We start from the raw sequence: 14,861 nt of genomic DNA, 5'->3' as shown, positions 1-14,861 counted from the left end.
TTGTGACAAGGGGCTTCATCAGATTGCCCAAGGCTCCATGAGACAGCAAAGCCCGGGGACCCTTGCGTGAAGGTAAATTCTGACGGGTTGGGGACAGGGAGTCACGCGTGGGCACTGTGGGGATATCCCTAGAAGCACAGAGAAGGGACCCTACCACTTTCTCCCGATGCCAGGAGGCGATTAATGGCCTGAATATAAGAATTGGAGATGACATTTTTTTGTTGTTGTTCCATTTGGTGGATCCTCCTCCTCCCCCAACCAGCTGCCTCCCTGGATCCCTGCCCGGCCCTGTGCTGGTGGTGTGAGCCTGGGGCCGGTGCCTGCGAATGACAGTGAGCCCCGCTTGCCCTTGGTCCCATTTTAACCTCCTTCTGGGGCCCGGCCAGGGTGCTAAGCTCAGCCTCTAAGCGATACATGTTGGCCTGGCAGGAAACTCTATCTTAAAGAAGAATTTCAGAAAACATGCAAAGTCAAGCCCTAAATTCATCCAGAGAGAGAGAGAGAGAGAGCGAGAGAGAGAGCGAGAGAGCGAGCACTTAGAGGGAGCAAGACACTCTGGGCAGAGACCCCTGGAAAAAGCTAAATGGGGTTCTGCGAGGAATGGTCCACTTGCAAATGCTAGAACATTCTGTTTCTGAACATTTTGAACGGAATTGCTCTTTGGTGCAACTTTGACAGCACAGTGCGTGTGCTCACACCAGAGGGGGCACCTGAATGCTCAAAGGGGGCGCAGAGGTGCTGCTGGTGGGTGTGGCCCAGGGTGCGCTGTTGACAGCGTCCTAAGAGCAAAGCCCGCAGGTGAGGACAGATTCTACTGTGGCCTGGGCTGACTCATGCTGTCATGCCAGGAGGGGCGATGATGGATGGGGCAGAGAGTCCCCTCCCTCCACAGGGATTCCGGCCTTACAAGTCCGTACAACACAGCTCACTTTCCTTATCCCCCCCAAATCTTATTTCAGCCCACTCTTCTTTCTGTCTCCTCTGTGTTCTGGAGGCACTCATCATTCGGATCATACCATTTAGCTTGAAATCGATCCATTCTTTCATTTATTCACTTATTCATTAAGTATTTAGGCCCAATGAGCTGTGGATTCAAATCCCAGCTCAGCCACTCACTTGTGTCATCGGGGGAAGTGAAATAAATGAATGCTTTTATTTAAAAAATTCAAACCAACATTTACAATAACCCCTCCCTCCCACAAAATGCACACAGGGTAAGGTGTTTCTTTCCTTCCCAAGTGGATGGTGGCTTTGGTCTCTCGTGATGAATCTTTCTGCGGACTGTTGTGGCTGTTGGTGTCCATTTCTCTCCCCTCCTCATCTCAGGCTCTGGGGTGCTATTGACGTGCCACTATAAATACCCTTATTCCAGGTTTTAACGTACAGGGACATTTTTTTATCATTCAGATTGAGAATCGGGGGAGGGGTTTATAATGATAACAATAATAACCATGCTTTGATAATAGGCACACATGGGGACTGTCCTGGGCAAACTGGGATGTATGGTCACCCCATTGGAGAGCGGTGCTCTATTACCCAACAAAAAGACCCAGTGTGTCTTTAGAGCATTAGCAAAGCTGGGGCACCTCCACTTTTTGGGGTAATAATTTGACATTAAAGAAGTCAAAGTCACCTTCATGAAAAAAGTTCGAATATTATTGGCCTCCCTTTATCTTATGTGTACATGTGTGTGTATATGTGTGCATGTTCTAATTTAGCATTTCATTATTCCCTTCTCAATACCTTGGGCCTCTAAAAGTCTTAATCTGGTCCTGCTGTAAAGTCACCAGATTTGTTTCCTCCTTTTCTGCTTCTGCGGGGACCAAGTGGGGCTACATCCCTCCCAGAGGTGAGAGGCAGGTGACCAGGGCTAGTAAGAGGAAGGGAGTTGGGGACCAACTGGCCATGCAGATCTCCACCAGGGGCAGGAGGAATGGCAGCCTTTCAATAAAGACTGAAGACGTCATCCAACTACCAAGCTCCTGCCCCATGTCCATGCTGGTCTTCACCTATCCACCAGACCCAGATTGGCATTTTGGTTTTAGAAGACCAGTCCATGACGGTCTCCTTGCAATGGGTTTGCAGTAGTTTCAAGGGATGGGACATGCCACTTAACCCCTCTAAGCCCATCTCCTTATTTACAAAATGGGCAAAATATTTATCTGATGGGCTGTGGGAGGTCCAACTGGTGGGAAGAGTCTGGCACACACCGCATGAATAGCAGCTGTCATAGCTGTTTTTGCTGGAAGTGTACCGTGCACACATGTCTCAGCACAGAGGACAAGAAGAGGAGTACCTGCCTTCCTCCCGGGGTTAGCACTGCTACAGGTGCACGTGTCAGTCCTTAGCCCCACAGACAAATGTGACAAGCGCCGCAAACCAGACATAAAGGGAGTGATCGTTGTCAGGGCAAGGGGTGGGGGAAGCAGGAAGACTTCATGAGGAAGGTGTCGGCAGAACCACGCATTTACAGATGAGCAGGATTTGGGTGTCCAGAGGTTACGGGAAGCGTGCTGGTGGGAGAGGGAACAGCATGCTCGAGTGCACAGGGGAAGGACGATGCAAGGTGTACTTGGGAATTGGCGCCTAATTCTGCTGGAATTAGAACGCACTCCTAATGATCTAATGATTCTGCTGAAAGCACAGCGCTGCTCATTGTTTCATTCATTCAGCTTGTGTGAGCACCGTGTTAGGCAGAGATTCGGTCACTGCTGACAAGTCCACAGCTGGTAAAGGAGAAGGTCATGAGGTTTCTAGAAAGAGCCAACCCCCGGGGTGTTTGGGTGTGGACGGAAAGTGCTTACTGAGCCTCAGGGCTCCCCTCTCTTCAAGGGACCCTCCAAGGCCTGAGGAAGGACCGTAGCAATGTCCCCCCATGGCCAAAGTTTTCAGAAGTCACGTCTATTAACTGCACTCGGTTATCCTCCTTATTTAAATATTATTTGTGTTTCTCTGCATAAGGGAACTAGCTAAGAGTTAAGACACATTTGCTTGGGTTCTGTTGAATATATCCTATGTGGTCTGCAAATCTTTTCTTTCTGTACAGCTAGGTCATCACTAGCTAGAGGTACTGCCAAGTGCAAAAACAGCTTCTAGAAATACTCTGTCGCCCACGATGCCGGCTCGCCTGACCCGTGACATCAAGAGGTAGGACCAGAGGCTGATCTGAGATAGAAAAGTGTCCTGTGGTGCTGGCACCACATGTAGGTGGGTGGCGGAGGTGAATCTGGGTCTGAAATGTACGCAGCCAGAAACTAAGCTGCGAAAAAAAATCTCCCCAATTTTATGTATTTCCTCAAATTTCATAAAAACCTTAAAAATGTATGTGACATTACCAACAATAAGTTGTGTGGCTGAAAAAAAAAAAGTCTTCTGAAGCATCAATAATAAAAGAAAAATTTTGCCTTATCTTGCTAGAGGGAAGACCCAATTATTTTTATATTCTTTGTGTTCTCACCGGGATACCGTGCCTCCCGGTTGCTGAATGATCGGCAGCCACATGCCCTGTCTTTCTTCCTTCTCAGAATAAACTCTGGTTTCTCCAGTTCCTTCCTGCACTTCCAGAAATGGAGGCTCAGAGCCCCACATCTCGGAGACCTTCAATGATGAACCCATGTGATTGTCTAGATTCGAACCCAGGTCTTAGCATTGATCAGCAGGGGAGGTCCCAGGCCAGTGCCTCAATCTGAGCTGTTTTCTCATCTGTAAAATGGGGACACCACCAGGGCCCACTTCCCAAGCCTGTGGAGGGAAGCAGATGAGAGAGGATATAGAGAGAGCACCCTCAGCACGGGGTAACAGTGAGCCTGGAAATGGTAGCTATTAGTAGTATTATTATCAGGCACGATCAGGGAGCACCGTGACTGCAGAAACATCCTGCATATGTGGCAGGAAGCAATTTGCCAGTGTGGCCTGGCGGACGTCTGTCATTTTTACTAGCCACACATGTACCCAGGTAAAGGCATCTCTTGAATCTCAGAGCTTAACAGGACCATCTGTGCTGGCACTGCAGCTCCACATGCACCTGCTGGCATTTCTGTGGCCTGTTTTGCCCCAGCAGGGCTGGGTGCCTCCACGACTGGTCCCCACCCTGTCACACCTGACAGGCACAATCCTTCCCAGGTCATCCTTCCCCTCCCCGTCCCTCCAGCCCAGGGCATGGACCCTCCCAGCAACACTCAGGCTAACTCATTTGTCCATCCCTCCCTCCTCTCCTTCCTCTTTTCTTTCCTTCCCTCCCTTCCATCCCTCCTGTTTTTGTCCTGGCAAATATTTATCGTGTCTGGCCACCGTGGTGTCTTTCTTCCATGATCCCAAGACTTTAGGAGACTCACGGTAAAATTTCAAAACATTTTTTTGGAGGGGGACTGACTCAGGGTTACCAACTTTTTACTTTGCCAAGTAGAACATTAAAACACAAACACACGCACGCACTCTATTACCATCATTCCATCAAAGAAATGCTATTTCACTGTCCCAAAATAGAAAGAACAGAGTCTTTAGAATAAAAGAACAGTCATTTATATGGAATACATTTAGTTTTTAGAAGAACACAGCTTTTTCCTATTTTTTTTTTCTCATTTTGCCATGAGCCAGTAAAAACTTTGGGTGCCAGACCTCAGATAAATATCGGAGAAGCAGTGTAGTAACAGCAGGAATAATGCAATGAATGTTTATTGAGTGCCAAACATCTACTCTGATAGACTGTACCATTTACTATCTGTGTGACCTCGGGCAGGTTACTGAACCTCTCTGAACTTTAGTTCCCTCACCTGTAAAGGCAGACATGATGACACTTGCTCTGCAGAGTATTCCAGGGGTTCCTTGGCATGGGGACGTTTGGTGCTGTGCTGGCTGCATAAGAATCACCCAGGAAACTTGTTAAAAACTGAGATTCTCAGCACAACAATGAGAGAATCTGATATAACATGTCTATGAGGAAGCCTAAGAATCTATGCTTTTAAAAACAGCACCCCTGGCCGGGCTTGGTGCCTCACGCCTGTAATCCTAGCACTCTGGGAGGCCGAGGCAGGAGGATCACTCAAGGTAAGGAGTTTGAAACCAGCCTGAGCAAGAGCCAGACCCTGTCTCTACTAAAAATAGGAAGAAATTAATTGGCCAACTAAAAATATATACAAAAAATTAGCCGGGCATGGTGGCGCATGCCTGTAGTCCCAGCTACTTGGGAGGCTGAGGCAGGAGGATCGCTTGAGCCCAGGAGTTTGAGATTGCTGTGAGCCAGGCTAACGCCACAGCACTCTAGCCCAGGCAACAGAATGGGACTCTGTCTCAAAACAAACAAACAAACAAAAACAAAACCGTCCCCCTGCCAAATGTTTCTGATGAGCAGCTAGGTTTACTGTTGCTCACGGCTCCTGGCTTTGGGGTTGGGTATTCTGTCTGCTCAACTAATGAGAGTGTCTGGTGGGTCGTTTCTAGCATGGAGTTGTAACAGCCCTGCTGAAAGGGCTGAGGGAGCTCTGAGAGGAATCTTCTTGGCTGTTTAGCCACCTCCTGCCCGCTCACCTCTACCCCCTATCGTTCGCCTCTCAGCAAATGTTACCCGCCATCTACCTAGGCAGCTCTCCCCAGCAACCCAGGCTTATCCTGGACACATTTCTTTCTCTCCCTAACCCTCCTATGCCCCTACACCATTCCCAGCCCACCGCCAAGCCCTTGAGGTTGGCTGCCCTCCACTTCCACTGTCCCCAGCCTGGCCAAAGCCACCATCACCTCTCACAGCCATTGCAAAGTCTCTAGTCTGCATTCCACACTGTGACTCGAGTCATTTGGGTCTACACTATAGTATAGTGTCTTTCAACTGCTTCAAACCCTGATGCAGTGGCCAATGCACTTAAGATAAAAAAAATCTAAAGTCTTTAATGTGGCCTAAAAGTCCCCACATGGCCCGGCCTCCACCCAGGCCTCCAGCCTCAACTTGTAGCTGCCTCCCTTCCTTCTGCCCACAGCCCTCTCCCTCTGCCTGCCTCCTTGACTGAATTAGCTCCGCCACACTCTTTGGGGCTCTGCCTAAATGTCACTCCCTCAGGGACCCATGATACACTAATCCCTGATATAGAATCTTAACAGCATCTCACCCCTTTTCTTCAAGTCACTTATTATAATTTGAATTCATGGGTTTTTTTTTTTTTTGGTGTGTGTGTGTGTGCATGTGTTTCAAAATATCTGTGTTCCCCATGAAAATGAAATTCTATGGAATATAATTATTTTGCTCACCATTATGTCTCTAGTATAATGCCTGGACATAGTAGACACTTACCACTTAATAAACACATATTTTTTCAGTGAATTAATTAATGAAAATGATTAAAAATGTGGACCCACATCCCTAGAAGAAGGGCAAGGTTTCTCCCACTTTTTTCTTCTGCCTGGGGTGACTGACAAAGTGTCTAATCCTGAGAGACCCTTGTCACACACAGTGCAGGAGTGTGGAGACCATCCAGCCCTAAGCTAGAACACGCATGGCCTGCCCTGACATCTCATGCGTTGGTCTCTTTTCAGGAGCAAGCAGACAGTGGAAAGAAGGCGGGGTCTTGCAACAGAAGCATCATGACTAGCTTTTGACAGGATGGCTCTGGGTTTCCTGGAGACCATTTGCTATGAGAATACGTTGCCACCAGAAAGAAAAAGGCCACACATCTCTGGTGCAGTGGAGCTCTGTTCTGACAGACCTGGATTCAACTCTTGGCCCTATCACTTCACTGCTGTGTGACCCTGGACAAGAAGCTTAACCTCTCTGAGCTTCAGTATATTCATCTGTAAAAAGGGAGTAGTTTCTTTCCCTTGTCCGGGTGGCTGTGAGGATTAATGAGATAATGTCTGAAGGAGGCGAGCAGAATGTCTGGCACTTAGTATGTGTCAAATAATAGCGGGATCTTGCTAGGCTGGGAGCCCGCTGCGTGCAGGGCCATGCTTGTTTTGGATCAACTACCGCATGTCTAGTACAGTGCCCAGCACATAGCAGATGCTTTAGGAAGTCTTCATTAATGACTTACTACACGGTCAAATGCATTTTACTTTAGTAAGATTTCCCTCTTCCAGGAAGGATTCCCTGTGTGTAAAAATATCTCCTCACCCAGTACTCAAACCAATTGCTTTCCTTGTAGGCAACTCTAATCCCTTGTTTTGAAATCTCGGAGCTGGGAGATTAAATTATGTGTTTGTCAGGTAGCTCTGTCTTGAGTCACCTCTGGGGCTCTCACCACCCCTTGCACACGTGGAAGGTGGAAATTCATCAGCCCCGATTTGAATGAAAGGGCTGGAGAATCGAATCAATGCAAAGAGGGATTCCTCGTTGGTTCCAGCACCACAGAGAGCACAACTATTTCTTTGAAATTGACCTTCATTTATTTGGAGGGGAAAGCAGTTAGTTCAATAATGGCTTCCTGGTGCCTTTCAGCATTTTAAAAGACAGAAGAAAGATTTGGAGCAAGGAAAGCTTCCAGTGTTTTCTAAACAACTCACTAAGCCCAGCGACTAGTTGGCTGCCCAGCGCTTCCTGCTACCCACCCCTTTCCCGCCTCCCCCCACGCTGCAATGCACATGCTCCATCGATCGCTCAGTCACTTCTTGAGACCCTGACCAGGCCTTCTCTGGGTGAGTGGAAGTTGGTCTTCATGATAATGCTGGGCAGCTGGAGATTCTCTTGGACATCTTGTGCGTGGCCCATGCAGTAGAAATACTGCTATATTCTATTGCAATGATTCCCTGTCCCTCCCTGGCCTGATCCCAGGGGCCAAAGAAAGAGGTCCTTGTTTGGTGGAGTCCATCCCTGCTCCTGAGTGAGTGCACCCTGGCCCCTGGTCCAACTTGGTCTGAGGCCACAGGGAAAGGGTGGAGGGGACGTGGGGAGGGTGGTGCCACAGGTGGGGAGGGCATAGCGGGCATAGCAGGAGTTGAGAGGGCTCTCTCTGCAGGCAGCCCAACTCTGCTCCCAAAAATAAAAATAAAGGATGAAGGAAAACAAATGCGGCCCCTGACCAGGATCCTGTAGGGGAGATGGCTATTTTTTCTCCTCCCCAGGAGGAATCCCAGCCCTCCGCTCCCATGGAGAAAACAAACACAACTATGGAAATCTCATGCCATCCAGGCACCTGCAAGTCTATCACCGATTGGAAGTTACTTGTACCTGCACTTCTCTGTTTGCCAAGCTCTGTCTTCCCCCAGATCTGCCTCCTCCCCTTATGAGTGAAAAGCCCTTTATGGAAAATTTAGAATTGGAAACCTTTTTCAGATTCCAGAGGAGTTTATTGTTCCACATCATGCTACTTTTATTTGGGTATTATTTCAGCTCAGAGGAAGTAGAAAGCCACATCTCCATTTTGCTAGAATACTCTTCCTGAATTATTAGGCAAACATTAATTAAGTACCTTTTCTGTCTGAAGCTCTTGAGTACCCTTTGGAGTCTATCTAAAACCCAAGGCCTGGAGTCTGCATTCCTCACCTCTTGGATTTTCAGGGAGGAAGGATAGCACATTGGGAGATCTCTGGGAGATCATGGTGTGGGTAGTCAGACAGTTTTCATTGCAAGGAGAGGAGAAACAAGCTCTGGTTAGGGGTGAGGGTCAGGGGTTAGGATTAGGGTTAGGGGTTGGAGTTGGGGTTAGGGTTAGGGGGGCAAGAACCTCTTATTTTCTATTGCATAGGAACCAAGGACATGAGGTGTTAGGGGGACAAGGTCTCAAAAAGGCACAGACAGAAAGGAGAGAGACAGTGGGAGTGATGTGAATGAGAAGAAACTGAGGGTGGGCTTGATGAATTTGAAGGACAAGATCCAGAGAGAAGCCACATCATCCCAGACCACCATGTGGCTGGAAAGTTCTGAGCTGTGGAACATTTAGAACCTTGGCATCCAAGATGCTGGGGCCTAAAGGGAGCTGAGAGAGCCTCTGGCCAGTGAGTCTCAAAGCCTGATCTGAACTTCAGAATCACTTGGTAGTCTAATTAAACAGGCAGATTCCTGTGATCTCTCTGATTTACTGAGTCAGATTCACTGTGGGTCGAGCCCAGGCAGCTACCTTTTTATCAAGTTTCACAGGTGATTCTCATACTTATTAAAATTTGAGAGCCCTTGATCTAGTTCAACCTTCTCCAGTTGTGAGATCTGAAGCCCAGAGAGGCAAAGCAACAAGCCTAGAGGCACAGAGCTAATTGGTGGCAAAGCTCAGATGGGAAACTCGATTGCTCCTGACCACCAGAGCAGTGCTGTTTCCACTGCAACCAGCTGGAAGCCTCTCTACCTGTTTGGAGCTGTTTCCCCTATCCTCTAAAGCCAAAGCCTGCACCCTTGATCCACTCCTGCACCCTCCTGGGGCCTTCTTCTTCCTGAGCATGCTCTGGTCATAGCCTCTGTAGACTGGAGGGCAGGGGCAGAAGGAAGAAGGCTCTTCGGAGCCTTTAGTAGAAGATGTGGGATTGGCAAATGAGTAGAGAAAGAGGAAACACACAGTTATACTCAAGGGGAGATCATGATTTGGTTTGCAGTACTAACAGCTAACTTTCATTGAGCATATTCTATGCACCAGATACTGCACCAAGTCCTTTCCATGCATAAGCTCAAACCCTACGAAACACATACTAATTAGCTCCATTTTGTAGATGAAGAAACTGAGGCTCACACAGGAGTGGTCCTTTGCCCAAGATCATGTGTCTAATAAGAGGCCAAATCACCTCCATGTACAACCATGATCTTTGTAATGGCCCAATGCAGCGTGAGCCATCATCTGCTGTTAACCCAATAAACCTGCAAAAGGACTCGGAGACATTGGCAAAGAAAAACAAGCTTCTTTGTGGTGGGATGTGATCCCTCCTGGGGGGTAGAACTTCAAACCCTTTCCACTTAACACTTACCATTGAAAATATTTCTGAAAGCCATTGGCCTGCAAGCCTGCCTTAGAAAAGATGCCACCGAGAATTAGGTTAAACAGCTGTTTTTTTTTTTCTATTTCTCTCTTTCTTTCTTTTTAAATGAAAACTCTTGATATCAGTTTGCTTTCTTTTCCATTGGATTTTTTCTCTGGAGAGCAATAGGTCTTCAGAATTTTTAGTTGCATGAGAGATGTGGTTACGTTCAGCACTGAGACCCTGGTGTGACTGCAGGCATATGTGGTCCCTGGCATGTAGCAGCTGTTACCTCTCTTGATATCATGGCACAAAACTGTGCCATGGTAACCTCCCTCCATTCATTTTCTGTAGTGTCCCCCAGAGACAAGGGAAGGAATCTAAGCACTGTCTGAAAGGAGGAACATGGGTTTCCCAACCTATGCAGACAAACCCCACTCTAAGTTAACCTCCCAACCAGACCTTGGCTTCTTCCTTAGGAAAAAAAATCAGGTAGCCTTTTGAACCATTCAGTTTGTAGGAACACCAAACACAAAGAAGGTGGACACGATTTTATAAGAGGAGAGGGACGCACTGAATGACTGAATTCCATCTTCCCAGGATCTGGTGCCTGTTGGCTGAAGGTGAGGGACAACTATAATTTAATTCTGAGCATTCCATGAATCACTAGAGTTAGGAACATTCTGAGGTTAAACCTGTATGATCCTACAGTCATCTTCTCTCTCAAATCTCAAGCTTTAGATAGCTTAAAGGCTGGTGGGGGCCCTGTCGCTGCGAAATGCCCTTATTAAGTGCTAATGACCGTAGTTCATTGAGGCGACAGCCATCGGGGAAGGGAGGAGGGGGAGAATGCAGCTTCTGCAAAGGTCTTGAGAAGCGTGGCCTCTGCAAAAGCCCTGAAAATGCTGAATGAACACCGCCCGTGTGTGAGCTGCCTCCCTGCTTCCCCAACGCCGTGTCTGCAGTAACTACAAACTATTTTGTATGCTGCATTAGTGACGCTGCCTTAGCCGACAGACACATCATTACTACCGAAATAACGCTGGTGTGTGATGTTCAAGCCTGGCGTCCTTTTTAATTATTAAACCGAGGCTGTCGAGTGAGTCATTCCACATACCAGATTTTCCTCCCGTGGTTCTATTTCTAGTGGCTAGTGCCTTAGCGTGTTCCACTAACACCTGAGTTTGGTGCTTAGCCAGCTCCCCAATCTGCAAAGCCTTTGCAGAACAAACAAGATTAGTCAATCTCCAAACACACACAGACTGCGTAAGAAACACAAACCACGAAAAACTTTAGGGTAAGCCCGTCGGCAAACCCAGGATCTGAAAATGCCCAGTCCCCTTGTGCCAGTCCCCAACTTACCAAGTGGCAGAGCGATGAAGAAGGGTAGCCAACACAAGATGAACATGCCGACCACAATGCCCAGGGTCTTGGCTGCTTTCTTTTCCCTGGAGAACTTAAAAAGTTTGACAGCTATGGAACTCCTGGGGTTGTGGCCCTTGGCCTTGGTACTGCTGAGGGCGTCCTCGTGAAAGTTCCTGGAGTGGATCCTCAGGGTCAGCTCCTTGGAATTGGACATCTCCTTCATGACTCCCGCCTCCAGGTTCTTGGTGGTTCTCTTGGCTACGATGTAGACGCGGCAATACATGACCAGAATGACCGCCAGAGGGATGTAGAAGGAGCCCAGGGAGGAGAAGAGGGCGTAGAAGGGTTCTTCAGTGACCCCGCATTCCTTGTCATCATTGGGCGCTGGCTCCTTCCACCCAAGGAGGGGCCCGATGGAGATGACCGTGGACAGTACCCAGACACTGAGGAGCGCCAAGATGGCCTTCCTCCTGGTGACCAGCGTGGGGTACTGCAGAGAGTAGCGCACCCCGATGTAGCGATCGATGGAGATGGCGCACAGGCTCAGGATGGACGCTGTGCAGCACAGGACGTCCACGGCCGCCCAGATGTCGCAGAAGATTCGCCCCAGCACCCAGTAGCCGAGCACCTCCAGGGTAGCCGAGAAGGGCAGGACCGTGAAGCTCAGTAGCAGGTCGGCGATGGCCAGGTTGACGATGAAGTAGTTGGTGGGCGTCCGCAGGTGCCGGTTGCAGGCCACAGACAAGATGACCAGGATGTTGCCCACGATGGCGAAGAGGATGAAGGCGCCCAGCACCAGGCCCACAGAGATGGCCCTGGTGACGTCCAGCTGGGGCAGCGTGGAGTTGCTCGAGGTCTGGTTGGGGCCAGTGAAGTTGGCATCTTTCAACTCTCCCCAGTGGGCAGGTGCTGATGTGTTGTGGCCGGTGTCCAGGTCGGGATTCATCTTAGAGTCCGCCCTCCATAGCCAGGGGGGTGATTGGGCTGGGAAGGGCGGCGGGGAAGGCTCCTCAGCTGCCCCGAAACTTTGCGTCCCCCGTGGTCTCCTTCCCAGAGGCGCCCTCCCGGCGAGGAGTCATCTCCGCGGGCAGCCCGGCCCGGCGGCGCGTCTCCTGCCCGCACCGCGCCGCGCGCTCGCTCGCTCGCCTGTCAGCGGAGGAGGAGGAGGAGGAGGAGGAGAGAGGGGACGAGGCGGCAGCTCCAAGTTTAATGGTCCACGTCAGGCGCGCCGGGCGGGCGGGCGGCGGGGGCGGCGCGGGGAGGGCGCGGGCCGGGGGCGCTCGGCCTGCGGGGCTGGCGGGGCTGCGGACGCGGCGCCGGCTCCGCCCGCCCCGAGCGGAGCGCCGAGGAGGGTCTGCTCTCCACGAGCCACCTCTGGGCTGACTGCTCGGCGGTGACATCAGGCGGGGGAGCCCGGCGCCCTGACTCCGCGCGGCACTAGGGGGCAATGCGGGTCCAGCCAAGGCGCCCGCAGCCCCGACGCCGCCGTCACCGTGGTCTGCCGAGGCCGCCGCCCCCCGCCCGCCGCTCCCCGGCGCGCCCTGCGCAGGGTGGGCGCGGGGGAGGGACCCGGGCCTGGAGATCCCCGGTCACGCACCCCGAGGTGGCCCGCTGGGATCATTTTCCCTCCTGGCTACTCCTCAGTTTCAAAAGGCGAGTTGGGGGTGCCCACCTCGAATCGGGGCGCCTGGAGTCAGGCCCTGGATTTATCGGGATATGCCACCTGTCTGGCTCCCGAGAGAGAGGAAGATTTCCAGGGTTGGGCCGGTGAAAGGGACTCCAGTCAGATCTGAGACCAGCCCCCGTTTGTGTCTCCCCCGTACCAACCAACCACTTTGGTCTCAATAAAACCTGGCTTCTCTGCATCCGTTCATTCGTTCACCCAGACGCTCACTCTTTCATTACAGGAATTGTGTTACCGAGTACCCGGGTCTGTTCTAGCCGCTGCGGGCGTAGCAATCGAGCAGAATGGACAAAGCCCCCTGCCCTCCGTGAGCTTACATTCTAGGGACAAGAGACAGACAATAAACAATAAATAAGCAAGATACTAGGTGTGTCATATAATGACAGGTTTTAGGGAGAAAATGCAAGGAGGGGGAAATGCAGTGATGTGTGTGTGTGTGTGTGTGTGTGTGTGTGTGTGTGTGTGATTCAAACTTGTATTTGGGTGCTTGGGATGTCACTGAAGTGATATTTGAGCAGAGACCGGAAGGAAATGAGGGAGGAAGCTGGCTGGCTATCTGGGACTAGGAGGTGAGGTGGGTAAGAGCCCTCCAAGTATCTGGGGAAAGGATGTAGGGGATCTTGGTTATTTGTCGAATTTTTAATTTTCTGTCTGATATCCATGTTGGGCATTCAGCTACAGGGACACTGTCCCAGAGGTGAGTGAGTGGTACTTAGGAGACAAAGATGGGCCCAAAAAGCCAAAAAAGAACATTATGTTAGTTAACATTTATCCAGCACCTTCATGTCCTAGACAGTGTGCTAAGTTCTTTTTGCATTTTCGCATGACTCTTATGAGAGGACTGTTCTCATCCTCATTTCTATTTTGTGGATGAGACACCAAGCTACAGGGAAGTTTAATTCTTTGCCCGAGTCCACACAGTCATGGAGGAGAGGAGCTAGGAATTGAACCCAACTGTGGTTCTGTTCCAAAGCTGAGCGCTTAGCTGCTTTGTTTTAAAATTTCAAAATATTAAGGGGGTACAAATGTTTTTGGTTACATGGCTTGAGTCAGGGCTATAAATGTGCCCATCACCGGAATAACACTTAGCTGTACGACACCCCAGGGGAAGGAAGGGGATGGAATGACTGTTATAGGTGGAGCTGTCTTTTAAGTAGTAAATTTTGGGGCCCAAGCTACTGGTACTGGGAGGGGACTCCCATTTATTGAGCTCCAATGGATAGCCAAGCAGTTACTCATCTTTCATTCCTCACAATTCTTTGAGAGAGTCATAACCATTCTCCACTGACAGATGAGGAAATGGCGGTTCAGAGTTAGCTGATTCCTGAGGTCATAGGCTGGGAGAAATGTGGCAGAGCAATGGGCAGTGGCAGCTGCAGATGGAAAAGTAAAGCCTGACACCTCCTTCTCCTCCAGCCCGGCCCACCAGCCTGCATCTCAGACTCTCACCTCTCTCTAGACCGTGTCTCTAACTTGATATTCAGTAGTGGGGAAACCATTTACATCTAAGCTCCTCAACCTAGAGGTATGTTCTTTTTTTTTTTTTTTTTTTTTGAGACAGGGTCTCGCTTTGTTGCCCAGGCTAGAGTGAGTGCCGTGGCGTCAGCCTAGCTCACAGCAACCTCAAAATTCTGGGCTCAAGCAATCCTGCTGCCTCAGCCTCCCAAGTAGCTAGGACTACAGGCATGCACCACCATGCCCAACTAATTTTTTCTATATATTTTTAGTTGACCAATTAATTTCTTTCTATTTATAGTAGAGACAGGGTCTCACTCTTGCTCAGGCTGGTTTTGAACTCCTGACCTCGAGCAATCCGCCCGCCTTGGCCTCCCAGAGTTCTAGGGTTACAGGTGTGAGCCACCGTGCCCGGCCGAGAGGTATGTTCTTAACCTCTTTTTGTTTTTAGTTTTTGGGAAGGAGGGCGGGTGGATTATCACACACCTGTTTAAGG

At 49.8% G+C, this 14,861-nt stretch overlaps 1 protein-coding gene across 1 annotated transcript in view; it reads right to left on the bottom strand.

Moving 5' to 3' along the window:
* The window catches only part of ADRA1B (adrenoceptor alpha 1B), a 54,930-nt gene extending 42,319 nt beyond the window's left edge, over nucleotides 1–12,611 (bottom strand). Inside the window, exon 1 of the mRNA XM_012786357.2 lies at nucleotides 11,224–12,611. Coding sequence (XP_012641811.1) covers nucleotides 11,224–12,172 — 949 coding nt within the window. The 5' untranslated portion in view covers nucleotides 12,173–12,611. The remainder of the gene's footprint in view (nucleotides 1–11,223) is intronic.
* Between the last annotated feature and the right edge of the window lie 2,250 nt (nucleotides 12,612–14,861).

Source organism: Microcebus murinus, chromosome 21 (genome assembly GCF_040939455.1).
Source record: "Microcebus murinus isolate Inina chromosome 21, M.murinus_Inina_mat1.0, whole genome shotgun sequence".
Taxonomy (NCBI): domain Eukaryota; kingdom Metazoa; phylum Chordata; class Mammalia; order Primates; family Cheirogaleidae; genus Microcebus; species Microcebus murinus.
Note: the sequence above shows the minus strand (reverse complement) of the source record. Positions and strands in the feature narration are given on the sequence as shown.